At 31.2% G+C, this 27419-nt stretch overlaps 2 protein-coding genes across 9 annotated transcripts in view; one reads left to right on the top strand and one right to left on the bottom strand.

The window, feature by feature from the left end:
- The window catches only part of LOC139527544 (nuclear protein MDM1-like), a 28665-nt gene extending 4841 nt beyond the window's left edge, over positions 1–23824 (bottom strand). Inside the window, exons 1-15 of one of the 6 annotated variants that reach the window (XM_071323068.1) lie at positions 23688–23824; positions 22308–22395; positions 18821–19035; positions 17903–18232; positions 17435–17563; positions 16711–16908; positions 15955–15982; positions 15336–15456; positions 14860–14962; positions 14392–14630; positions 12980–13006; positions 4648–4905; positions 4207–4439; positions 3401–3486; positions 1119–1305 (exon numbers count right to left, since the gene is read on the bottom strand). In XM_071323068.1, coding sequence (XP_071179169.1) covers positions 1119–1305; positions 3401–3486; positions 4207–4439; positions 4648–4905; positions 12980–13006; positions 14392–14630; positions 14860–14962; positions 15336–15456; positions 15955–15982; positions 16711–16908; positions 17435–17563; positions 17903–18232; positions 18821–19035; positions 22308–22395; positions 23688–23705 — 2260 coding nt within the window. In that variant the 5' untranslated portion in view covers positions 23706–23824. Of the gene's footprint in view, positions 1–1118; positions 1306–3400; positions 3487–4206; positions 4440–4647; positions 4906–12979; positions 13007–14391; positions 14631–14859; positions 14963–15335; positions 15457–15954; positions 15983–16710; positions 16909–17434; positions 17564–17902; positions 18233–18820; positions 19036–22307; positions 22396–22869; positions 22994–23308; positions 23418–23687 lie in introns of those variants that run through there. The other 5 variants (XM_071323055.1, XM_071323076.1, XM_071323084.1 and 2 more) reach the window with 5 other exon arrangements.
- On the top strand, positions 5506–10114 carry LOC139527585 (tripartite motif-containing protein 2-like). 3 transcript variants are annotated; one of them, XM_071323113.1, is made up of 2 exons: positions 5506–5659; positions 8727–10114. In XM_071323113.1, exon 2 carries the CDS (start codon positions 8907–8909, stop codon positions 9831–9833), a length of 927 nt encoding a protein of 308 aa, XP_071179214.1. In that variant the 5' UTR covers positions 5506–5659; positions 8727–8906; the 3' UTR covers positions 9834–10114. The 3 variants fall into 3 exon arrangements, 2 of the variants coding, with proteins under 2 accessions (XP_071179214.1, XP_071179202.1); XM_071323101.1 differs by lacking the exon at positions 5506–5659 and adding an exon at positions 7365–8211; XR_011665391.1 differs by lacking the exon at positions 5506–5659 and adding an exon at positions 7428–7562 and having other exon boundaries at positions 8727–8865.
- Positions 23825–27419: the final 3595 nt, after the last annotated feature.

Below are 27419 nucleotides of genomic sequence, written 5' to 3'. Positions count from 1 at the left end.
TACCAATTTTTTTGGATGAGGAACAATCGTATAATAGTGGATACATGGATGAGGAACAATTGTATAATAGTGGATACGTGGATGAGGAACAATCGTATAATAGTGGATACATGGATGAGGAACAATCGTATAATAGTGGATACATGGATGAGGAACAATCGTATAATAGTGGATACATGGATGAGGAACAATCGTATAATAGTAGTTACATGGATGAGGAACAATCGTATAATAGTGGATACATGGATGAGGAACAATCGTATAATAGTGGATACATGGATGAGGAACAATCGTATAATAGTGGATACATGGATGAGGAACAATCGTATAATAGTGGATACATGGATGAGGAACAATCGTATAATAGTGGATACATGGATGAGGAACAATTGTATAATAGTTGATACATGGATGAGGAACAATCGTATAATAGTGGATACATGGATGAGGAACAATCGTATAATAGTGGATACATGGATGTGGAACAATCGTATAATAGTGGATACATGCTTTCATGGTTTTGCAAAAGTTTGCTTACAAACTCATAAAAAAATATAATATGTTGAACATATGTATGGGTTTAGCCATACCTAAGAAATTTATAATAACTAGAATCCCATGAATAATAATAAATCCACAGTATGCCAAGCTCTAAATTGTCTTTGTGGTCTAAAATTAAATAACAGTTCTTGTAGTAGTTTATTTGAAATCAATAAGATACTGAACTAAATGGAGTGGTCTCCCCTTGAATATGAACTAACTTTTAAATTATATAGTCTTTTCTCTAACAAATAAGGTGTTGTGCTGGTATGATTTTCTTATTTAGAAATAAAAAAACTAACGGAAACACAAATTACAACTTTTCCATAGGGTTTAAACAATAAATTTAACTTTTTACAGATATTGCAGAAAAAGTTTGGCCATTATTTTTTGTGAAAACATAAGTACTTTTTAGAACCAAGTAAATGACAGATATTTCATAAGTACACATTTACCATAATCAATAAAAAAAAAGTTCTAGGTAAAGAGAGTATTTCTTTATAAAAATGAAATTATACAAAAATGTCAACTAGCATTACAAAACAAATATATTTGACTAAAATTCCAGACTAACTCACCCTCCCCTGTCTTCTGAGCTTTGACCTCACCATTTTCTACTGGTAAATGTTTGGCAGGAGTGTCAACAAATGTGGTCAACATAGGTCTATCTGTAGAGGCTTCGTCATCTCTCAGTGGGTGGGTGTCTGGGGAGGGTTTACCAAAGGTGGGATTACATGCAAGTTTTGTTTTACTGACATCATAGGTCTGAAAAATATAATTAAATACAGTAATATGGTGTCTACTTCTTTCAAGAGCATGTTTGTTTTCCATAATTTTTTAAGGGTGAAACAAATTCAGATGTCACATTGAACAATTCTTAACTTTATGAGATGGATGTAGTCAGTGATCTAATTAGGAATGTTTTAAGTTTATTTAAGTCAACCTATGCAAATTTACCTTACAAAAGTAATTTTAAATAGAAATAATAACTAAAATGGAACTACCTTGCAAAAAATTTACTGCATAATAAATATGCAACACTTTAAATTATTTATTTACTCATATATAATAGGTTTACTTCTATAAAAGGTTAACATTGTCTGTATTCTCAAGACACCAGAAACCAGACTAAATGGTGGAAGAAAGAACAGTAAAAGTGTAAAGGATGAAAGAACTGACATGTACATCACTACATACCCCATCTTGGTGGCAGGGGTATAATAAAGTTCTTAGTAATTTTCATTGCATGTAAACATCAAAGTTAAGATTGAAAACAGTCTTTTTCTACACATTTGACAACAAGATGCTCCGCAGGGCGCAGCTTTATACAACCGCAGAGGTTTAACCCTAAACAGTTGGGGCAAGTATGGACACAACATTCAAGCTGGATTCAGCTCTAAATTTGGATTGTGATTAAATAGTTGACACAGCATAGGTTTCTGACACAGAATGAATGTGGTCTAATGAACTTAAAATTTTTGTTTTGCCTTTGAGCAATTCACTATGCTGTTGAATATTAATTCTCTCAAAAAAATGTTTGAAGAAATTTTCTTTTTATTTATGAAATCTGAAATGAGAAAAATTGAACCCCCCCCCCCCCCAATTTTTTTTCACATCCCCCTTTCCCTTTTTCCAAAACTGATCTAAATTCAAATTTCTAATGACGTTTGCAACAATAACTACTCATTTAAATACAGCATAAAATATTAAAATGTAAAATAAGTGCTTGTTATCACTGAATGGTAAAGATTGTTTTAATTTATCAGTTGGTAGTAAAAGTGAATATACATTGAATATTGTATAAAGCAATGATTTAAGTAGATTCAACTACTATTCTGGACAAAGAAAGATAACTCCAATTGAAAATTTCTATATTGTGCAATTAGATATTTCTTGCTATTGTGCAATACTGTGCAATTGAAAATATTTGCTATTGCACAATACTGTGCAATTGAAGATTTCTTGCTATTGTGCAATACTGTGCAATTGAAAATTTCTTGCTATTGCACAATACTGTGCAATTGAAGATTTCTTGCTATTGCTGAATACTGTGCAATTGAAAATTTCTTGCTATTGCACAATACTGTGCAATTGAAGATTTCTTGCTATTGCTGAATACTGTGCAATTGAAAATTTCTTGCTATTGCACAATACTTAGTATAATAATTTTGAATCCTGATTTGGACCAACTTGAAAACTGGGCCCATAATCAAAAATCTAAGTACATGTTTAAATTCAGCTTATCAAAGAAGCCCAATTATTCAATTTTTGATGAAATCAAACAAAGTTTAATTTTGGATCCTTTGGGCCCCTTATTCCTAAACTGTTGGGACCTCAACTCCCAAAATCAATCCCAACCTTCCTTTTATGGACATAAACCTTGTGTTTAAATTTCATAGATTTCTATTTACTTATACTAAAGTTATGGTGCGAAAACCAAGAATAATGCTTATTTGGGCCCCTTTTTATGGCCCCTTATTCCTAAACTGTTGGAACCAAAACTCCCAAAATCAATCCCAACCTTCCTTTTGTGGTCATAAACCTTGTGACAAAATTTCATAGATTTCTATTTACTTAAACTAAAGTTATAGTGCGAAAACAAAGAAAATGCTTATTTGGCCCCTATTTGGTCCCTTATTCTAAAATGTTGAGACCATTACTCCCAAAATCAATCCCAACCTTCCTTTTGTGGTCATAAACCTTGTGTTAAAATTTCATAGATTTCCATTCACTTTTACTTAAGTTAGAGTGCGAAAACTAACAGTATTCAGACAACGACGACGCCGCCAACGTGATACCAATATACGACCAAAAAATTTTCAATTTTTGAGGTTGTATAAAAAGTAATTTAAAAAAGTACCTTAAATAATTTCTGTTTTGCTGTAGATTTTGTATAAACAGGTTCTTCTATCAAAGTATCATCACTTTCATAATCTTCATCCACACCTATAAGTTAAGGCACATACATAATTATGTTAAAGCAAAAACAAAATATTGAAAATAGTCTCCATTCTACATCATCTTCATGAAATTTGTTGGAATCACTTATTATATTTATAGCAATTCTCAGAAGATTCTTTGAAACAAGAATGTGTCCTCAGTACACATATGCCCCACTCGCACTATCATTTTCTATGTTCAGTGGACCGTGAAATTGGGGTAAAATCTCTAATTTGGCATTAAAATTAGAAAGATCATATCATAGGGAACATGTGTACCAAGTTTGAAGTCGATTGGACTTCAACTTCATCAAAAACTACCTCGACCAAAAACTTTAACTTGAAGCGGGACAGACGGACGAACGAACGAACGAACGGACGGACGGACGAACGAACGAACGGACGCACAGACCAGAAAACATAATGCCCCTCTACTATCGTAGGTGGGGCATAAAAATAATGAATTCGAAATCTGCTTACTTTAAAGACTACCAGTATATTGAATTCTCACATTACAATTTTCTGAATTAATCAAATATACTGATAACTGGAACTAACCGACAAGCATCTACTAACAAGCCTTAAAATTTCATATGTTTAAGAATCTGATGTTGATTTTGATTTACAACAAACAGATCTGATAAAATAAATGTCATATAACAACTTCAATGTTACAAAGTAGGTAATGAAGTAATTAATTCAATCAAAAATTACTAAATATGTTTACCTCTTAAAGGTTGAGCCCATGACTTGCTGACTGGTGCTGTTTGTGGACGGGGCTTTCTCATTGGCCGTCTTACTTGAGGAGGTGATGTCAACAGAGCTCCTCCCACCGCTGGAGTTGTAAGGTCAAAATGATGTCGTTGAGGTTTAGAAGATTTTGATGCTAAGACAGGAGTAGGGATTCTTCCATCATCATCATCAAAAGTTTCTGTACTTCTTGATGAGCGACTGCCTTCACTGTAAAAAAAGTTAACTTAATTTAAAACCATCTATGTTTAATTATAAACTTTTATTAAAATTGTTCTTCTCAACAACTTGTATCTGTAAAAAAAATAGCTTATGTAAAATTAATAAAAATATAACCAGTTGCAAGAAAAATGAGTTAATACTTTTAATAGCTTGAGTATACAACAAATTTTGTACCCACTTCTTGCAAACACCATACCTCATCCTTTCTCCACCTCTCTGTTCTGTCCAGGCAGATTTCTTTGGTCGTCGACTCGGCTTCCTAACATATTCATCAGAAAATCTTCTATTCCTGGCCTCTCGCTGTTCCTGGAATCTTCCTCTAAGCTGTACTGGTTCCCTGTCGTCCTCCTCTTCCACATCCTCCATGTGTTTGTAATCCTCATCCTCAGAGGCAATAGTTGCTGCAGCTGAGTTATCATTATCTGGCAATACTCTTGATTGTAATGCTTTCTTTCTGAAAATAGAAAAAAAAAGATTAATTATCACCCAGGTCTGTACTCTGTAGCCCTTTCAAGCATTCATCTAAATAAAGTCAAAATGGCAACCTTAATTGAGGGGATTGTTTCAAAAGGTGTCATTATACTGGTGTGATTATTGAGTTTACATATACAATGTATAGTGATTGTTTGCACATTATTTGCACATCAAGTGTTCATTTTGGCTGGAAACTGTTTTTTAATAAGTACTGTGTGACCCTTTCCTTTGTATTAATTATACCTGCACTATAAAATAAAATTATAAAAAGCTAGATGAAGCAATAAATTTTGCACCCAAAATAGTCTTTGTATTAAAAAGAATAGCTAATAGTATCTTCTAATTTTCTTAAACTTTATTCATATCCACAAATTTGATGGGACATGATTATCAAAATTCATATATTAAATGGAATTACAGCTATATTTATTCAGATCTAATAACTCAGAAAATTGACCAATAAATTATGATTAGATAAATATTAAATCTAAGTACAACATGATCTTTTCCCTATGAAACTGATTAAAGTCTGAACACAGGTATACAACAGGTAAACCTTTGATCAATATGCTGTCTTACCATGGTAACTGACAGCATCAACCATTGATTTCTGTTAGCAATTAAACAGATAGTAACTATTGAAAGAGAATGTAGGTAATATATATTTCATTGTCAGCAGGTGAGAATGACATCCACTTAGAAAAGACTACAAGCCATTTTTTTCCAGGTAGACAGTAAGTTGACTTTGGAATGCATGCATCAGTTATATTTACTTTAAATGTGCATTGTATTCTTGTGTATGCAGAGGATTAACTTTCATAATCAGCAACACCTGAGTCAATATAAGTATTTTTCATTGTGGCTGACAAAATATATCAATATAATTAAATACTTTTTATTCGACCATTGTGAAAAACATAAAATATAACAAGCTTCCTCAGACACATGTTCATGTTAAAACAGGTATGATCCGTCTTTTTGCACTACCTTAACATTAATTGTTTGCCTTTTTTACAGACCAAAGCATCATTTGTATGGCTGCATAATATGATTAGAAAATTAAGAAATAATTCATGGGGGCTTGAATATATCGTGATTTTACCACGGGTTGGCCCTTTATGACAAATATTTTACCCCTGAGCGATAGCGAGGGGTAAAATATCGGCATAAAGGGACAACCCGTGGTAAAATCTAGATATATTCAAGCCCCCATGAATTATTTCGATTCTGATAGGACACATACGGCAATTCTTTTGGATCGAAGCGCTCTAGGTGTAGGCAAATATTTGCCGTTCCCATAAATAAACGCACTAATAAACTAGCGTAAAAGAACGGAGCAAACTGCATTAGTGACATGCTTAAACTATTTAAAATAATGTATTTAGACAGTTTTGGATGAATTTGAATGATAATTTATTTATATGTCTTATATGATGTACAATAAAGGGCTTTTGCCACATTTTAGCATCATTTGTGTATGTTTCCTTGTGATGATTTTCGGATTCACAAGCGTGTATTTTCCCGTAAAATGCTTACATTCTAACGTCATTGTTCTATGACGTCGGGTATCTCATTCATAAAAAAGCATATGACGTGGGAGTACAATCGGAACAGCACTGGCAATATATTCATATTTTACCACGGGTGTGTACTCAAAGCGTTTGAAGGACGTCATGTTAGAATTGAAGATAAATTATGAATTCATCCAATGTATACTTTAGTGAAGCAATGCAAAATAATTTCTAGCATATACCAGTATATCATTTTTGAATGAAATTTAATGTCCCCCCTCTTTTCCTCCATCATTTTTGGAGCTATTCTTACTACCTACAAAATAAGTCCATCCCTGAAAAAATATAAATTTTGCAAAAGAGCCCAGTGATATATACTTTAAATTATGGTTTTTAAAATAGAATGATGTAAACTACATTTTTGCATTTTTTTTTATAAATTTCTTTCAACATGTTCAATTTAAAATACCCCCCCCCCCTTTCTTCTCTTTTTTTTCCATGTACCTTAAAATATAAATATATCTACAACAGTACAAAGTCAATGTATTAAGCATGAAGCCAAAAGTTTAAAGTAAGTTGAATGAATGGTTGAGCAAATAATAAACACATAAATGATGATGCATATGCATTTATAATTTATAAGAAAAATTTGATGACTAGTGTTTCCATCTAAAATTAGAAGCAAGATCTTAACAACAACAATTTCTATGTAGCCTGTCAAGTAATTCACAATCCACCACCCTTTCAACACGAATCACTTAAAGCAAACAGTTTGTAAAAATAAATCTTTGTGAGTTCAAAAGATCATTGTTCTTAAAGACACAGAAACTGTCCAAGTAATTAGCTAAAATGATTTTCTTATCTAACCCTGATCTGCTCTGATTAGCTTTATCTCACACAACATAACAAGTCCAATACAAAACTTGTCATCCAGAAAAAACAGTAAAAATATCAGCTGGGTTTTTTAAATGATATCATATCATGAAAATACATCTTGATTTGATTAAGGATATAGGTGATATAATGTCTGGAGTAATGATTACATCAGATGTACACTACCGCCATGTTAAACTATATAATTATTAATATGTCAGTTATTTAGTGCAGTCTAAAAACAATATTTCTGGTAAGATATTTTTATTTCTTTCTAAACATAATATCTAAACTAAACTACAGTCAAAAGATTGCAGTATCTACTAACTAGGAGGAATTTTAATTTGCGGTCTTTTATTTATCATGCATAAAGGGTCTTCTGAAATGCATACAAAACAGAATCTTTTTAATATGAAATGTCAAAACATAAAGTAAACATTCATTAGCTCTTAATGCATTTTTTTACTGGACATCTGAGTTGAATGTTAAGGATGAATTATGTCAAATACATTCCAAAAATTGGATTCAAGAGGTTTACTTAATCATAACTGTTTTCCTCCTTCTTGTTATGATCAGTGTGCTTTTCAGATCATTTCTTTTTTAAACATTAACCTATAAAACACAAGCAGTTTTCAACCACAAACCAAACTTGTTATGAAGTAATTGATCAATTAGTTAATATATTATTATTTAAAATGTCAATGTAGCCACAATTACTTTAAATAATTTAACTGTCAAAATGTCATATATCTAAAACAACTGAAATGATGCATAGCCATACAAAACGTGTATTATATACCAATAACAAAATTGGATCAAAATCATTATCCACCAAGAAATAACTTTAAAATTGATGGATAATCTGAGAGGCTCAGGTGGTCGATTTCTTCTGATTCATACAGGTAAGTCTTCAGAGGATTTCACCCCAAACTTGTTGTGAGAAACACAAAATCCATTTTTCTCCATGTAAATAAATATGTTACAACCTATTGTGATACTTAAATGGCTTGTATTGTGATGGTAATATGATAAATCAAACATATAACTTGTATGCCCAACATTTTTTTTACTTATATATATATTATATATCAGTATAATCGTTTGATCTACCAGTAAACTTATTAATCAAGAATAAATTTTATTACAAATAAATTTTTATATTTAAAAATTCATCTCATATAAAAACATGATGCAAATAAATTTATGAGGACTTTAATTGTTTATTTATAAGCTGTAGTAAAGTTTAAATTAAAGATGTTTTAGAAGCCTCAGGTGTACAGTATTGCTAACACCTTCTATTATATAATTGGCAATACACGTTTGATAGTTATGTAACTGAATGTGCATTAAAACATGTATTTTACAGGTACTTCAAACAAGATTTTAATGTAAAGTGCAAATATTTTGTGTTTTACAGCTGTAAAGAAAAGCTGTACCTGCGTCAAGCCTAGTGGTTAACCTTCATCAGGAAATCATCATATACAGGAAATGTGTCAATAACTACTATTAATTTGATCGTTTTCAACATTGAAAAAGCCAAAGGGGACAGGCAATTCATTTTCAATACCATCAAACAGAGATTTGCTGCACACATTGTATGAAGATGGCCGGCAGTACTTCAAGAATGGATGAAGATGCATTTCTATCAAGTTTTGAACTTTTGGGACCTGTTGGAGAGAAACTATTTGCCCCTACTTGTGTATCTGTGTCATTAACAGGAGAATATGTGGTATCTGACAGTGACAGTTGTTTTATAGTCATTTACAGTAGTTTTGGAGAATACCTTTGTCATTTTAGCACAATACCAAAATCTATCTTTTATCTTTTATTGAACCTGGAAAAGCATAGACCTCATGATGTAGCCTGGCTGTCATCTAAAAGAGTTGTCTATACACAACCCTGGGGTTCTAAAGTAACAATTTCTAATTGGAATGGTAGTAAGACTATTTGTTTAGAAGGGAAGCCACTGTATCAACCATTTGGTGTTTGTGTTGATAACTTGGACCAAATCTATGTTACTGACAAAGATAAAGGGAGAATACTCTGTTATAGCAGTGAAGGAAAGTTAATTAAAACTTTTGGTGGATTGGCATCGAATGGATTTAGTTTACACAATCCACATTACATTGTACTCAATAAAACAGGAGACATTGTGTTAAATGATATTATCAAAGATTGTGTTTGCATAAAAATGTACGACAGATTAAGTGGGAAATTTAAAACTGTTTCTACAGACATAATCAGTGAATTAGGAGTTGGGTGTTTAGCAATGGATTCTGAAAACAATATATTCATGACTGATTATCATAAAAATAGGGTGAAAGTTTTCAGAAATGATTCAAATGAAAATGTTGAAATGAATAATGTTAAAGATCTATGTGGGATAGCTTTAAACCATGATGGAAATCTGGTGTGTATAGACAGTCATGATAAAACGATCAAAATATTTCCCTGGGGTAAAGATCATCTCTATTGTAATGGACACATAAAATCATCATTAGATATTACAGAAAATAGCAATTAAATATCTTTAATATATCAAGCATAGTTCATTTTCCTCATTAAAATGAATCCTTCTTTCACAGATGAATAAACTTTTGACATGGTTTTTCACTATCTCAGTACGGTGTTGTGAAAATACATTAAATATTCTTTGTGAAAGGAAATCTAGCGAACATACCTTAAAAAGGTCAATAATGCTATACGTGTCTTTTACTTTGTTTAGAGTATAATAAAGGTAGATTGATATAAATAAAGCAGACTATGCATAAAACAACTTTGATTTAATATAGCAGAAAAACTAAAGATATGACAGTTATTGTTATTTACCAGTAGTCCAAATGTATATATTTGCACTGTAATCTAAAAAAATCGTGTTCTCTTCCAAAAAATAAATGGTATAAGAAATGCAGAATAATTTATTCAACATGCAATTAATTCTGAGTGACATACAATAATTATTTAATTTGTTTGAATGCTTTCGTGTAATTGTAAAACTGGTATCATATCATAGTTTTAGCTGAAAAAGAATGCAGATACTGTTGCTATCATTTACCGCTAAAATGTCACTCATACACAAACAACCCAGCATAGAGGCCAATGTGTCAAAGATGCATTCAACACAAACATTTATGTGTAAACACTTTGGTATACTGTAGAACTGTCAAATATTTATTTCTACATTTAGATAAATATGTCACGATAAATTCTGAGTTGTAAAATGTTTAAATTTAAAGCTAGCAAATTCACACAAGATTATTGCATGCCAAGAGTTGTTAGCAAACGAAAAGTAAAAGGATTTTCAAACATCACTTTATATCTGTTCTGTGTACATAGTACATTCAAATCTGTATATATATAAAGGTCACCCTTGACACCAGAGAAAGCTGATCATACAAGAGAGTTGATCCTTGATTTAGGGTTCAAAATGCATAAATATTACCGGTACTGCAGTGAGAAAAGCATAAGGTGACCTGCCAAGACAGGTTTGACCTGCCAAGACAGGTTTGACCTTAATACATTTTTTTGAGTGCCTTAGTGGAATAAAACCTCATTGTAGAAAGACAACTATATATTAAAGTTATGAAATAACATGTTAACAAACTATGAATGAATTAACACAAATTATAGGTAAGAGTGAACCACTTTTCACAGGTGTCTGTGATACTCTATGATTGTAGGTTAATTACTTTGTTAATTTGATTTGAATCTGATCTAAAAATACAGATAAGTTTACCTTCCTTTATGTTGTAGGTTGATATTCTCCTTAAAAATGCACACTTTTGAAGTTGCATCAAGTTATGTGATTGCTTGTCAATTAGTATTTCACATCTGAGCTCAGGATGGATAACTTTAAATAAGTCAATGAGGTTTGAATTTAGGTCTCTGTGTCTTCCTTTTAAAGGGAGTGTTTTATCCCTTATCTGGGCTCTCAGTCAATAAAAAAATACCCAGTACTAGGGAGTTCCAGTTTTGCTGAAAACACCAACTCCATTATAATGTATTATGACCAGTTGATTTTTGAGTCATCAGTATTATAATCATAACAATACCAAGTTTTATTATAGTTTATCCAAGCTACTTAACTAAGAAATGTGTATTAAATGTGACCATGATCTTGCGGTACATATTTGTTTTTAACAAGAGCGCTCACACTGAAATGTTTCGCCTTCTTTACTAATCATTGTTATTATGTTGATAGTCCCAAATATAAAGCTTTATTACAACTATCACATAAACTTAACATTAACCATGAACCAGGAAAATGAGGTTAATGTCAGATGAACCATGCCAGGCAGACATGTACAGCTAACAATTCGTCCATACAACAAATATAGTTGACCTATTGCTTATAGTTTAAGAAAAACTGACCAAATCACAAAAACTTAACAATGAGCAATGAACCATGAAAATGAGGTCAAGGTTAAATAAAACCTGCAACTGACATATAGACCATAAAATATTTCCGTACACCAAATATAGTTGACCTATTGCATCTAGTATTAGAAAAAAAAGACCAAAACACAAAAACTTAACTTTGACCATTGAACCATGAAAAACCAGATGAAACCTGCCAGCTAGACATGTACACCTTACAATCATTCCATACACCAAATATAGTAGACTTATTGCATACAGTAGTAGAAAAACAGACTAAAAACACAAAAACTTAACTATAACCAATGAACCATGAAAATGAGGTCAAGATCAGATGAAACCTGCCAGTTGGACATGTACACCTCACAGTCCTTCCATACAACTAATATACAAGACCAATTGCTTATATTATCTGAGATATGGACTTGACCACCAAAACTATGTTTTTTAAAGTAAAAACCTTGTTTATGATAAATCTGTACTTAATTACCCTTGGTAACCCCTTGCAATTGCTAACTTTTAAATTATCTCCCTTTAACGATCTCCCTTTGACGCTGCCTGAATACTATCCCTGTCAAGCTTTTTGCGACAAAAGTCACAGGCTCGACAAAAAGGATGCATCTGCACACTTAAGCATATTTTCTTAAAACTACATGAACCCACATGCAGGTATGGAGGAAGAAGAAATTGCAATAGTTCTCATATTAAATAGTCAGAAGCACAATGAACTGCTTGACACCAGCAGAAGCATACTTTATTTGTCAATTGTTCCTACCAACATGACCAAGAACTTCATTGATATCCTGTACTTGTCTGTTTGAAGTTATGAGTTGAAACTCATTTCTAGATTTCTACATTTTACTGTGCACTTTATTGATCACTATGAGACAGTCGCTCAAATTAAGTTCCTATTCCTTTTACTACTTTACTTTAGTTATAATTAATTTTTTCAGCATCAACAAAGTTAGTGCAGCAACTTTGACCATGATTAAAAATGGACAAGTTAATCATTAAGTTTTGTTTTTAGATAAGCTTCTAAAGCTGCTGCAAATAATAATTATGCTATAACTGTTAACAAACCAAAAACTTTATAACAAAAACCTAATTCTAAAACATCATACTGCAAATCACACACAAAGGCCAATTCTTTAAGGAATTAAATACCAATATCAACATATAAATTGAAAACAATTTTGATTGGAAAATTTAGATAAGAACACATGCAAATTAAAAGGTAAGCCATTCTGGCAACACTCAGGAACCACAAATCAGAATGTAGATATCAATACTTACGATGATCTAGATGATGCAATACTTCCACTAATACAGAACAAAAGGGTTTATTATTACATAACAAATGAGCACTTTAAGTTATATCTTGCTGATGGTAGTCATCAATTTGGCAACAGTTTGAACACCCCTTTACAAAGCAGGGGCGGATCCAGCCATTTTAAAAAGGGGGGGTTCCTAACCCAGGACAAAGGGTGGGTTCCAATTACATGTCCCCATTCAAATGCATTGATCGTCCAAAAAAAAGGGGGGTTCCAACCCCTGGAACCCCCCCTCTGGATCCGCGCCTGCAAAGACTTCCTCGCATATTAGCATATTGCAAAAGAGTAACCTGACAAAAATACACAAGACATACTCTGAGCTCTTTGACAGTTAGCCTTGTACTTGACCATGTTATAAAATTTGATTCAACATGTCAGTCTAGTTACATACAAAATATATCCAGAAGACTATAATAGTTATTAAAGGTAACAATCTTATAATCTGTTACACGAAACTTATCAGTGACGCTCAAATTAAAAAAGTTAGAAAGCCTTACAAGTATAAAGATAAAACGGTATTGCAATTATTATAAATGTAAAATATGCTGCTGAATCTTAAACACCCATCAATCAATCGTTTTTCACCCATTCATTCTAGTTTAACAGACTATATGAAAACAGCACAGATATTTGATGATCATAACATAAAACTGACAAGTCTATTCAAAAGTGAATAAATTTGCAACACTGTTAATTCAGAAACTTGTGTGTGTGCATTGATTATTGCAAATCTTGAACAACTGACAAAAATGAGATACAAAGTAAAGTATTTCCATTTCAGGAATTGCTACATACAAATATTGCTATCAAAATTAACTTTTTCGTGAATCCCTTGTCACTTTTCACAATACTAAAAGCATTGCAAATTTGTTTGTACATTGGCATTATATTTAGTTACAAATGGTCCTAACTCATTCAAGATACACAGATGAGCACAGTGATTTTAATATGCACAATAATGCATACTTGCATGCAAATAAAAAGTTTGAATGTAAATTACAACTTTCTTGGACAATTTTTATACTTTTTAAATAAATTTCTGAGTTGTACTTTTTAATTGTCAATAGAAAAATAATGAATTTTGGTTTGCACAAATCAAAATAAGAAATGGACATCCAAGTTTGACATATCATGAGGTGATGGAAACAAATTTAGATTCTGAATGAGTGTCATATCTTTATTTTTATCAGGATTCCACTTCTTGAATGGATTTCTTAAAAACAAGAAGTAAGATTATCTTTGGATAACAGAAAGTACCACTTAATTTTTCCAACCCAGTGCAAAAAAAAATCTCAAATTTCCCTTTTTTAAATCCATTAGTTACATCATCCACAACAGTCACAAAAGTAAAATAAATCCTTCAGTTAAACTTACTTATTGATCCTCCTCTGTTCTCTAGCACTACCAAGTTCTAATGACAATGCTGACAATGTACTAGACCTCTCAGTTTCTAAGTCCCACATATCAGCTTGTTTTGCCATCAGTTGTACTAGATGTTCTCGAGAGAAATGAGTTCCTTGGGCCCTTTTTTTATATTCTTGAGCCTTCTTCCTAAGCTCTACAACCTCAGCAAACCAGCTGGAAACAACAGGAGCCTTTTCTTCGTCTATGTTCTGAAATACAATATAATTATCAACTTAATCCAAAGCAATATTTAGATCATCAAATTTCTATTGAAATTCTGATAAAAGATAAAGGTAATCTACAATTAGAAAGTTTACCTCCTTCCCTTATTGGTTTAGTAAAATTTATAAAATATTCAAATTAGTTATAGAAGAGAAATTTAACATAAATGTGATGAGAAAGAAATAAATTTCAATGTTAAACTTATCTATATCTTACCTGAGGCTGGAGATGAGGAGGATCAGCTCCCTTCCATGCACCATGAACAACTTTAAATTTCTTTGGAGATCGGTAGTTTGTTGCATATTCACTTCTCACTTGTCTGAAAATATATTAAAAGCATTTTGGTTAAACAATTAAACCAAACCCATACTTAAATTGATGTATCTGACAAGAAAGAAAATGATTAAAAGATTGATTGCCTTTGCAGTTTTAATATTTTTGTTTTGTTTTTAATGCTGCTTTGCCCTTCTTACTATGGAAGGCAGATCTCCATTGACCACCAATATTATAATATAATAGCATTGTCTTGAACTTTACATTCATAAATAAACAGTGCACATGCTAAAATGTCTCCATTGCTTCAAAATTATAGACTTAACATTTTAAATAATTCATAAACTCAGATTTAAATAAAATGGTAAATAACACATTTTAAAGAGAAGAATTTTGATGATCATACTATAGCTGTTTACCTTACTGGTCCTTTAGGAACCTTTGGCACCTCTTTCTTTACTTCTCCAGATCCTCGTAACATTCTCTTATCATCACTAGTGACCAGTTTCTCAGTACCAGCTGGTGGTAGTCTATCTGGAGCTACAATTAATTGGAAGGGTAAAACTTAAAGTTTCAAAACAAAAGTCATACTAAATTGGAAAAAAGGTGAATGCATTATGATCATTTCTATTAACTTTCCTGAGTTATTAATTTGAATATATTTAGTTCTGTAACAAAGTTTTAATGACATTTTATCAACTGTTCTTTTACAGTGTCAGTGGTTATATTTTTAAAACAATATATTAATCATTTTTTACAAAAATATGATTAACAAGAAAAGTGTTGTCTCCCCTGATATGAAAACACTTATGCCTTTACTTGGTAAATTCATAAATATACATTCAAACTGAAAATATGAAAAGGTGATGTGTAGTATACAACACTACAAAACAACTAAATAATACAAACAAAAGTGGTCAATATGGATTTAATAATAGACAACTGTTTATACAATGTGTCAATCAAATATCCCTTGAGTTCACAAAAATGTATTTGTTAGAAATTAACAATAGTACAATTAGAAAATTGTTTACTTACAAGCACTTTTACTTCTTGGTACTAGTATCTGAAAATAAAAACATATACATTTTGTAGTTATAAAGTTTGTTAAAATAGCTTAACACCTTTTTAAAAAATGTTTGTTATTTGTATCAGGTCCAACAACCAATTCATATGATTTGCACCCTTTTTTGAATTGAAACAGAGGAAAGCATAATGTAAACATTCATAAAAATGAATAGAACAAGAATGTGTCCATAGTACACAGATGCCCCATCCATACTATCATTTTTTATGTTCAGTGGATAGACAAAATGGGGTAAAATCTCTAATTTGGCATTAAAATTAGAAAGATGATGTCGTAGGGAACATGTGTAGTAAGTTTTCATGATGATTGGACTTCAACTTCATCAAAACTACCTCAACCAAAAACTTAAACCTGAAGCGGGACAGACGAATGGACAAAACGGATGCACATTGCAGAAAACATAATGCCCATAAATGGGTCATAAAATTCTGTAATTAAAAGACTATAATCAAGTTATTAGGAGCTTTCCAACAATAGTTCCAAAACATTTTAAAACAGAATGAAGTTTCATACATTTACAGTAGCCCTAACAGATGTGATGTAAAATCAAATTTCAAATTAATGCCAAAGATGAGATGAAGCCGATGCTAAACAATTAGTTGCTGAAAGTTGTTTATGTGACAAAAAAAATATTTCAAAATTAAAATTGTACACAAAAATGCAAAAAGCCATACAAAACATATTTTTACTGTATAAAAAGTATCAACCTTTTTCTTTGGTCTCCTTTTACTCCTACTCTGTCTCTGATTCTGATTGGTGTCAGCTTCCTTAAGCTCCTCCTCCTTTTTCAGTTCATTAAATGATGGCACTGTTTTCCATCCTTTATATTGTGCATTATACTCAGAAGACTTGGCAACCACGTCTCTCTTAGAAGGTGACATAGCTGGGTTATTATTGTAAACCACCTGAAATGCAAAGTTTTACAATAACATTTCTTTTTAGCAACTGTATCAAATAATCATTTGGTTTAAACAAACAGGAATACATTCTTAACTCAGAACATAGTTGAATGTTAACATTATGGCATTGTAATACATGATGAAACTACACATTTGGACCCGCAAAAAAAGCTTAAAGCAATTTTAAGCATTGGAAATTTAAAATTGTTTTATGTAAAAATAAATGAGTGGAACAAAACGTACACTCAATCATTTACTCAACATAGTTTTCTCTCATCCTTAAAATCAGCTCTATAAGTGAATAGAATAAAGTTTAGAATAAAACTTTTGTATAAATGCTATTTTCATGAAAGTTTCATAGCCAAAAACTCAAATAATAACTTATTATAGTAGACTCACATAGTTTAGGGAAAAGTCTGTATAATTGTTTGTTGTAGAATGAAGGAATTGGAATGACTGACGAGGTTAAAATTTGTGGGCCCGACCACCAAGTGTCAGGGCCATAAAAATGATGACAATAATTGACAAGTACCTGTTCAGCAGCTAACATTGGTGATGAAGGTACTCTCTCCTTCCAGTCAAAAGCTTTTGCATATTCAGAAGTCTTTTTCCTTGGTCTGTATGGCGCAATACCAGCTTTATACTTCAATGCATACTCAGCCTACAATATAATCATATTCTACATAAAAGTCTACAGTGTTTCAGAACTTAATGGATAATATTATACACATTTACAATGTATATATACTCAATTTAACATCAACATGTGTGTAAGGCTGTTGTTCATATTTAATTCCACAATAAAAAAAAACAATGAATTAATTTCAAATGACATAATTTATTTAAAGTAGTCTGACTTTATCATGTATATAATCATATTTAAACAACTTTGTACTTGTATGTAAAGCTTGAAGAATATTCCTAATTATGTTTGCAAGAATTAGAGCCAAATAAATGCTCTGATCAAACATGCTGTTTTGAAATTATGTATCAAACTCACTGGAGCCTCTGGTGCTGAGTCCATAATTCCTCTCTGCAAATCTGTTTGAGCAAACTCATTCATATTGTTGACATTTTTGTCTTTCAATTGTTTAGAGAATGCCACTTCTCTGTTGACATCAACAGTTTTAGATTTAAAATCTTCTTTCCTAATCCCATGATAATCTTTTGGCTTTCTTGGTGTCAGAGGTTCATCGTACTCTCTCTCCTGCCTTTTCACAGGTTCTGTATATTTTTCTCGCCGTGGAGCATTTGGAGGTTCTCTAAATCTGTCTATATTCACATATGGAGCTGGTGCTGTCTTTCTCAAATTTTCTTTATTCTCTTCCTTCTATATGAAAAATAAGAATTCAGACATGTTTAAAAACCAAATACTTCACTGCCCTATACATTGCTGAATAGATACAGTCAGTGAAAAAATTCTCTGTATATAATAGGTTTATACTATAAGTTAATGTTTATTTACATAGATTTTTAGAGAAAATATCAGCTATCCTGGTTAAATGTGTGAATTAAATATAGGAACATATTACTGGTAGCTAAGAATATATAATCTATAAAATAAAATTTCAGGAACAATAGATATAGGAAGATGTGGTGTGAGTGCCAATGAGACAACTCTCCATCCAAATAACAATTTAATAAAGTAAACCATATCAGGATTATTAAATAGGGGTATAGGAACAATAAAAAAGACCGCAGTTGTAACATTGAATGAGGATCACAGTTATGGCATGTTTAATTACTTAACTTAATGTGCAAAAAAATAGCAGAACAACTGGCAGATGTCTGTGATTTCAATGTAAACCCATGTTTTTTTTCAAACTGTAGCATCAAGTTTCCATTTACACATAGTGATTAAATAAATTCTGTAAAAAAAAAATTCATTCATATACATAAAGATATGACTACAGCCTACCGATTTCTTGCTAAGTTTTTGTTGTTTGGGTGGCGACGGTGCTCTACCATGGCTTTTACTTCTATACTTCACATTAGTAACAAATTTGTCATTGGCTCCTAGCAGCTGATAGTCATCACTAAATCTACCAGGACTCTCATAAAAGTTATTACTTAGTGATGTACTTGGTCCAGTTGTCCTTTTCTTCCTTTGTATTGGTGGTTCAAATGGAACACCTAAAACATACATAAGTATATAATATAAATAAGCTTACAGTGAATGTATGTTATTAATATATGTTCAATGCATGGTTTTGTTTATGCACATGTTTATACCTCAACAATTTTATCAATAAACAAATATTTATTTCAAAATGGTATACTCACTAAAGAAGTTAAGTTATATTGTCATAAATAAACAGGTGTTTGTTATATTAGCCTATATATATTTGTGTGATGAGATTCAACACATAAATTACAATTCAATTAATGTAAAATAGTCAAAAGGTCACGTCGTAAGACATAATAGTGTCCTGTGAATTTTTCATAGAATTTTGGTATAACAGTGTTCTCCCCAGGATTTTTTTAAGGCGCAAAATTCAAGGGCGCGTAACTCTTTTTTTAGAGTGAACTTTTGTAATATATAAATGAAATAAATTGATTTTAAACACAAAAGTTATTTATAAAGTCAAAATACAAATATTCATCTCTGTACTCTCTGCTACTTCTAGGGATAATGTTTCAAGATAGTGTTATTTTGTTGGACAGTCTGTTCCTCAATTTTGTCTTCATCCTCTTTAGGGTTGAAAACCCCCTCTCACAATAACTTTTGCTTATACCCCCTTTAACATTTGTAAGCCATGAAAACTCAGTCAGCCACTTGTCATTGAAACCAGAAACATGGTGCTTGCTGTTATCACTTGCAAAAAATTTGCAAATGGTGATGACAATGAAATAATAACTATAAGAAGGAAGTGTAAAATCAAATCTGAAGAACTTTACTATATTTATTATGTCAGAGAAGAAAGCAATAGAAAAAAAATTATGTCCATTGCCATGAAATATTGTCTCCTAAGTGGACAGCATTTTACAGCAACAGTTATGAAATATGGTCCATCTACAGAACAAATTTTTCGTAGTCAATGTTATACAATTGTGTCCTACAAGGAAAATAATACTGAACAGCATCTGATACTTATTTGTGTTTGAAATATATATGTATATAATTATATTGAAAGATATAAATATGAATATAAGGATGGTATGAGTGCCAATGAAACAACTCTATGTCAACAATGGACAAAGTAACAATAAATTAAAGTTCGCAATTGAGGTTAAAATGTGTCCAGTAATGACAAGGCAATGGATATCATTTGATACTTTAATCAAATCAAAAATTGCCCAGGCAGACACAATGTCCTGCGAAAAAATGTCCACCTGGACAATTTTATGGTAGCGAATAATGTCCATGTTCATGGACACTTTTTCATACCTGAGGACATATTTTCATAGGAAATTGTGTCCAGGACACATTTAAATAAGTAAATATTGTCCATGGACAGTATTTATTACGAAAATGTGTCCGGAACACATTTTTTCATGGGGGACATTATTAAATCCTACAACATTATATATATTTGCATAGTATCAACCATTCTTCTACTATATCTTAAATGTCTGTGTTGCAGCTGTAAAACAGCATGTTAAGATTGATGTTTTGTGTCATTTTGGCACCCTTTATTCCACTTTGAATTATGAAAATACATAATACAAAGTAAATGGATGTCCCATTTATAATTTAAAGTAATCAAAATAGAAGTCCATCTCAGATTCTTTCAGCAACATATCAATCTTGAAAGGAAAATTTATGGACTAGTAAAGGATTCATGATTAAAAAGAAATTTTTAAAACGTTTCACAGATTTGTCATGCATGCTATAAAAATGTGCAAATAAATGTATTTAGAAAATCAGTTATAAATATTTATGCAATTAAAATAGGTGATTCAATTATTATGATAAAATTAAAAAATGTTTACAAATGTAGTTGTTCTAACAATCCAACAAGAACGAAATATTCAGTCAATGCATATTTACTGTTCCTTGTCAACCATAACCATATTTTTTTTTTATTTTTCCTTAAATTATGTTTGAGTCATGTTCATTACTCCCTTCAGATCTCAAATGTAAATGCAATTATACAGTATGAACAATATTAATTTCTCATCAACATTTATAATAATTTCTATAGTAAACATTCACAAAAGATCATGCCATGCACTAGCTTACAATCAAACATAGGATATACATATGTACTATCAAACTATGGTGAATTCTTAGAAATATATAGGTCACCCAAACATATTTTTGGTTATACAGAATTCACTCTTAATATCTTAGCATCATTTTAAAGTCCAGTCCTTCACCTTTTATTTTTCATTATGAAAATGATAAACAATGATTTCCCTAGTTCAATGTAGTTTGATCATGCCCAGTTTAAAAGTGTTAAGATAAAAAAGATGTGGTATGATTGCAAATTGGACAACTCTTCACATTGATGAGATCAAAAGACACAGAGATGGCATAATGGGTCCTGGTATGGCCTTTAACAATGAGGAAAGACCATACCATATAGTCAGCTATTAAACGCTGCCAAATCACAAATGTAAAACAATCTAAACGAGAAAACTAACTGCCTAATTGTATAAAAATAAACGGAAAATAAATATGTATCACAGCAACAAAAGACAATCACTGAATTACAGGCTCCTAACTTGGGACAGGCACATACATACAGAATGTGGTGGGGTTAAACATGTTAGCTGGATCTCAACCATTAACTATGCTAAGATATTAACGTTTTAAAATGCATATATACTCTTAACTTTATCTTTGAATACACTTGGTTTTCCCCATGCCATATTAATTTCATTTAATAAAGGACTCCTTCAAAAGTGTTTAAAAACACAGAGTTGTAATTATTAAAGTTAAACAATTGTAGCTGTCTCAGTGGTAGATAACAATTAATTAAAAGATAAATTGTCAAATTATACCAGATTTGTTTTTCTATAAACACAAGCCCTACTATATATTATCCCTATAACTTAAAGGATTAACACCAGTTATTTTCCCTCTTTTGGTCTGTTAAATTGGAACTTTATAAAAAAAATGTGCTGAATTTATCTTTGTTTCAAATAAACAAATTCCTGGTATTAGAAAGTTTTATCCTGTCTAGTACTGCAATAAAAGTTTCATACAACATTTCATTGCATATAAGATAGTAAGCCTCACTAGAAGTTAACAATATTAAAAATGTTTACCCTTTTCATTTGTGATTAACAGCTTTAAATAGTAACCATGTCACCTCAAGTTTCCAAAATATTTAATAGAAACACCAATTAAAAAAAAAGAATAATGATTTGAGACAATTTGTTGAATTTGACATATATTACAAGTCATGAAAAAAATCAAAATAAACAATAAATACCAACTCTTTTCTTAAACAAAATACCTAAGTTTGTAGATTTCTGGCCAGCAGGAAAATTATCTTGCTCTGGAGGTGATAATTCTTTAAATGAAGAAAGATACTCGCTCTCTTTCTGTAAATGAATTTATATAATGAAGCATGCTTAAAATATATACAAATGTATACGTCTAGCTGTAACAAACAATGCATCAATAGATTAAACAATTCTATAATTTTGTATTTACAAAAATGTAAGCTTTTATACAGATATAAATAAATGCACAAGGATATTCAGGAATATATTTTTTAATTTCAAAATATAATGAGTTTAATATACAGATGCATTATAGTGACAAAAATACACACACAAAAATCCATGACCCATGTATAAGCATTCATTTTGTTAAACTAGTGTTCTCCTCTGTGTCACGATAAAAATCATAATATGATGCTATATTACTTGAATGTGATGCTAACAAGATAACTTATCTTACAGGTGGTGATATGAAATTTGTGGAGAGAACACTTGTTCAACTGTTGTACATGTACACATGCACATAGCATGCTGAGTACATATTGAAATGACATGCTTTACGATTTTACACACTTTCAAAACCTAGCTCTGCTGATGATAAACCAGCCACTGGAGCATCCTGTTCTGGTGTTGGTACAAATCTATTACTTTTGAAAGAGTCAAGCCACTTATACTCCTTGACATATTCTGATGTTCCCTGGAAAAAGATCTAGATCATTCAGCATTTTTAATCAAATTCCCTTTTTATAACTTTTCTGTTGAGTGCATGTTGTGTATGTTTTTTTTTTATTTTTTATTGTATACCAACAATAAAATGTAAATAAACAACTGTAATGTTTATGTCATTTCTCGTTGTGTTTATTCTGGATATTAATATTTTGTGAATGTTCATCTGTTCATTTCACAAATGATAAATTGGGGAAGCTGGAGAAATCTTTTGAATATCACACAAAGTTGCATAAAGAAAAACAATGTTTGATAATTTAGAAATTGATTTAAAAAATATACTCACAAACTTTTTCATCCGCATCTTTGAAATTTAATCTTATTACTGAACTAAAAATCAAGTCATGTTACCGCTAGAAATGAATTTGTCTGGACATGTTTTTTTATTTATTTCTCATACTTTTCAGATTTAACCGGTAACCTATGAGCTTTGTAGAGGCATTAATAATTTGAGAAACTGTGATAACTAAAGATTTATCGATAAAACTTATGTTCATTTACTTAGTATAATTTAAATAGTTTCCAAACAGTGATTGTTATTGTTTTCTTATTTCAACTACCGTGACATTTCAGCATATTTGAGATAATCTCTCAATTTCAGCTTCATTATTGTAAAATACAAATTGCATCTAATTTTAAATATTGTAAACAATTCTTCCTTGTACCTTAAATTGCACTGGCATTTTGCATATGCTAATTTCAGGCTCGTTTTAACTCAAACAATAAGCGATTCAAAACTTATTCGCCATGATAGCATCGTCTGCCAACGCGCATGCGCAATGGATTTTTTTTTTAAATAAAAAAAGATCTTGCCGGAATGAATACGATTAAAATCCGGAATTAAATCCTTTCTCTTTTTCCTCATTTGTTTCATCAGATACCTTGTGACATAATAAATTATCCTATTAATATAACAGTCCTAGAAGAGACAAATATGAAAATCATTTTGATATTGTTTACTTATGCAAATAGTAGTTGTCCCCCTTCATATAGTGACTGTTTTGAGATTGATTATTTTTTATATTGTATAGACAATTTTCTATTATAATTGAAATCTCTCTGTACCTATGGTCATATAAGTTACTTGTTCTTTTAAATATCAAATTTGGTAGATGACAGATTTTTTGTTTATAACCATTTTTTTTTAAGAAAGTGTATTTGCCAAAATAGTCATCATCATCATGTTGAATGTGGGCAGTATTTGGATGAAAATTTATTAAAACTAGAGGCTCTAAAGAGCCTGTGTCGTTCACCTTGGTCTCTGTGAATATCAAACAAAGGACACAGATGGATTCATGACAAAATTGTGTTATGGTGATGGTGATGTGTTTGTAGGTCTTACTTTACTGAACATTCTTGCTGCTTACAATAATCTCTACCTATAATGAACTTGGCCTAGTAGTTACAGTGGAAAATGTTAGTAAAAATTTACAAATTTTATGAAAATTGTTAAAAATTTACTATAAAGGGCAATAACTCCTTAGGGGTCAATTTACCATTTTGGTCATGTTGACTTATTTTTAGGTCTCACTTAGCTTTGCTGTACATTGTTGCTGTTTACAGTTTATCTCTATCTATAATAATATTCAAGATAATAACCAAACACAGCACATTTTTCTTAAAATTACCAATTCAGGGGCAGCAAGTCACGCAACCTAACAACGGGTTGTCCGATTCATCTAAAATTTTGTGGGCAGATACATCTTGACCTGATAAACAATTTTGCCCCATGTCAGATTTCCTCCTGGTCACAGGACACATTTTTAAAACTAGATACCCTTATGATGATTGTGGCCAAGTTTGGTTTAATTTGGACCAGGAGTTTCAGAGCAGATTTTTGTAAAAGTAAACGACGATGGACAACGACGGACGACGGACGACTGACACCAAGTGATTAGAAAAGCTCACTTAGCCCTTTGGGCCAGGTTAGCTAAAAAATGTAATATTTAAGACATAAGTTATTATTTCAAGGAAAAAAATAAGCACAAAATAAAACTGAACACTCAAGGAAATCTGTTTTTCTAAGATATATGAGGTTGAAACATTTTTTTTAATGGGAGCTAGCTATTTTACTCTGGATGTATCTATATTTTTGGAAATTGGATCAGATCTATACAAAACAGAAACTGTGGATTAATTTTTATTCCTTGGACACCAATTTTGTGGATTTCATCAATACAGGTGAATCATTTTACAAATATGTTTTCTTCTATAATGTTGTAATGCGTCTTCAGCAAAACCATAAAAAAAAAATAACCTTGAACATGCAAAGGTTTTAAGATACAAAAAAAGACAATAAGAAACTGGAAATCGAAGAGAGACTATACCAGGCCAAAAGGTACATTGAAAAAAATACCATCAAAAATATTATCCCAAAAATATAAAGCTACCGTTAACAAATTGCATAACCAGTGGTTAACAAGCACATCTGAAGATTAAGCAGTTTTCCTGCTATATGGTACCATTTGTTGTCTTGACAAGGATACACATGTTGTCATTCTAATTCAACATATAGGAAAACAGAAAGTAGGTGTCTGCCTAATCCAAAAACTCTCAAAGTTTACAACTCATCATTGCCATGCTGATGACCAATTATGAAGTCATTCTTTTCCTTATATATAGTACATGGCGTGTACTGAAGGAATGTAAAAGGAAGTCCATTCAACATACCGTTATTATGATATTCAAAGTATTGCCAAATAGGAAGTAGGAGTCATGGATATCCCAAAAAGAGCTTAAACTTTGAAACTCCTTACTATCATGCTACTGACACATTATATGATCATAATTAAATGAAGTTGTTCTTTTCAGCGGTTCCTGAAAAAAGTGTGAAAAGAGTATCTGTCAAACAAATGGACGGACAGACGGACTGACAAATGAATAAACTAAGATGAATGGACAGACAAACTAATTGCAAATTATCACCTCTTTAGGAGTAGGACTGTGATTTCTATTTTTACCAACAGCCAATTGGAAATATAAGACTTGCAATAAAAGCATCTTTCCCCTCTCTTTATGTATCTTGGTTTCTGATTGGTCTGAAAGACATTGATGGAATGGGAAAATTTAAATCTAAAAATAGAAACTTGTTACTCATTAGATATACCTCAAATTACACTTGTTTTTTGGGAAATACTTGGTATAATTATAATTTACTGCGAGTCTTATATACCCAATTGGGTGTTAGTAGAAGAAATAATTACAGTTTGCATACTTGGAGAGGCCTGCTACAAATGATTCTGACAATAAATAAGATGTGTTATACACAATTGTGTAGATAAATCAATTTTGATTTACAGCAAAAGTTTTAGTCAGGCTGATAACAGAGAAATTGAAATACAACAGAATTACCTCACCATGTGACATTTTTCAAAATTTTTAGTTTAGTCCTGTGTCATATTAAGGAATAATTTTTCATAGATTAGTGTCTGTGTGCTGAAATATCAACCAGATTTGACATCAGTATGAACTGTGCAGGTAAATTTAGTCCTTTATTAGTGATGATCTAGTAAAACAAGTAACAAGGTGTTGGATCAACACGAATGGCCTTGCTTGCAAAAAAAGCTTTAAGTCATTTCAAGGACTGAAAACTTGACAATGAAAGTCAGTATAACTGTTATTTTCTTGAATTTTAAAGTCCAAAGCCAATAATTTCAGCAAAACTCAGAGTCCCAGAACCAAACATAAACTCAATCTGTAACTCATCATAGGAGACTCGTATACTAAATTTTGGATCAATATGTTAAGGATTTTAGACTAAATAAAAGTATTAAGTTATTATGTATAAAGGCTGTAATTCCTGCAAAAATCAGCTGAGGGCAATCAGAAGTAAACTACATCTGTGTCGGAGGTTTTATAATAAAGTATTGTCTATTGTCTATTGTAACTTATCATTGAAGACTCATGTACTTAAAATAAGCTCAATATGTGAAGGCGTTTAACTATTCAACACGGAATGACGGAATGGCAAAATGACTGATAAGGGTAAAACAATATGACACTAAACCCCTTTGAGGAACGGCCATACAAATTTTACTTGTAGGTTTTTTTGTGAAATGAATATTTCTTTTACGTCAAAAATATGTGATCATAACAAATGCTTTTTAAGGTTTGAAAGATTTTTAAAGTTATGCTGATTTGCTTCATCTAGTATCTAGTATAATGATCCATGAGTAATGTAAAAGCTATAGTGGATTATGTCCATGTTGTTAAGCAAACAAAAATCAATCAATCAGATGTCATAAAAAAAGGGCATTTTAGTCAAAGGCAATGGAGGTGAAGACTGAAATAAATAAAATTATTAACAATAACACTTAAAATTAAAGAAACACCTAAATTTGATGCAAGATGTTTCAAAAAGATGTTGAATTGTTGTATGAACACTTATGACATGAAAC

The sequence above is a fragment of the Mytilus edulis genome, chromosome 1 (genome assembly GCF_963676685.1).
Source record: "Mytilus edulis chromosome 1, xbMytEdul2.2, whole genome shotgun sequence".
Lineage (NCBI taxonomy): Eukaryota > Metazoa > Mollusca > Bivalvia > Mytilida > Mytilidae > Mytilus > Mytilus edulis.
Note: the sequence above shows the minus strand (reverse complement) of the source record. Positions and strands in the feature narration are given on the sequence as shown.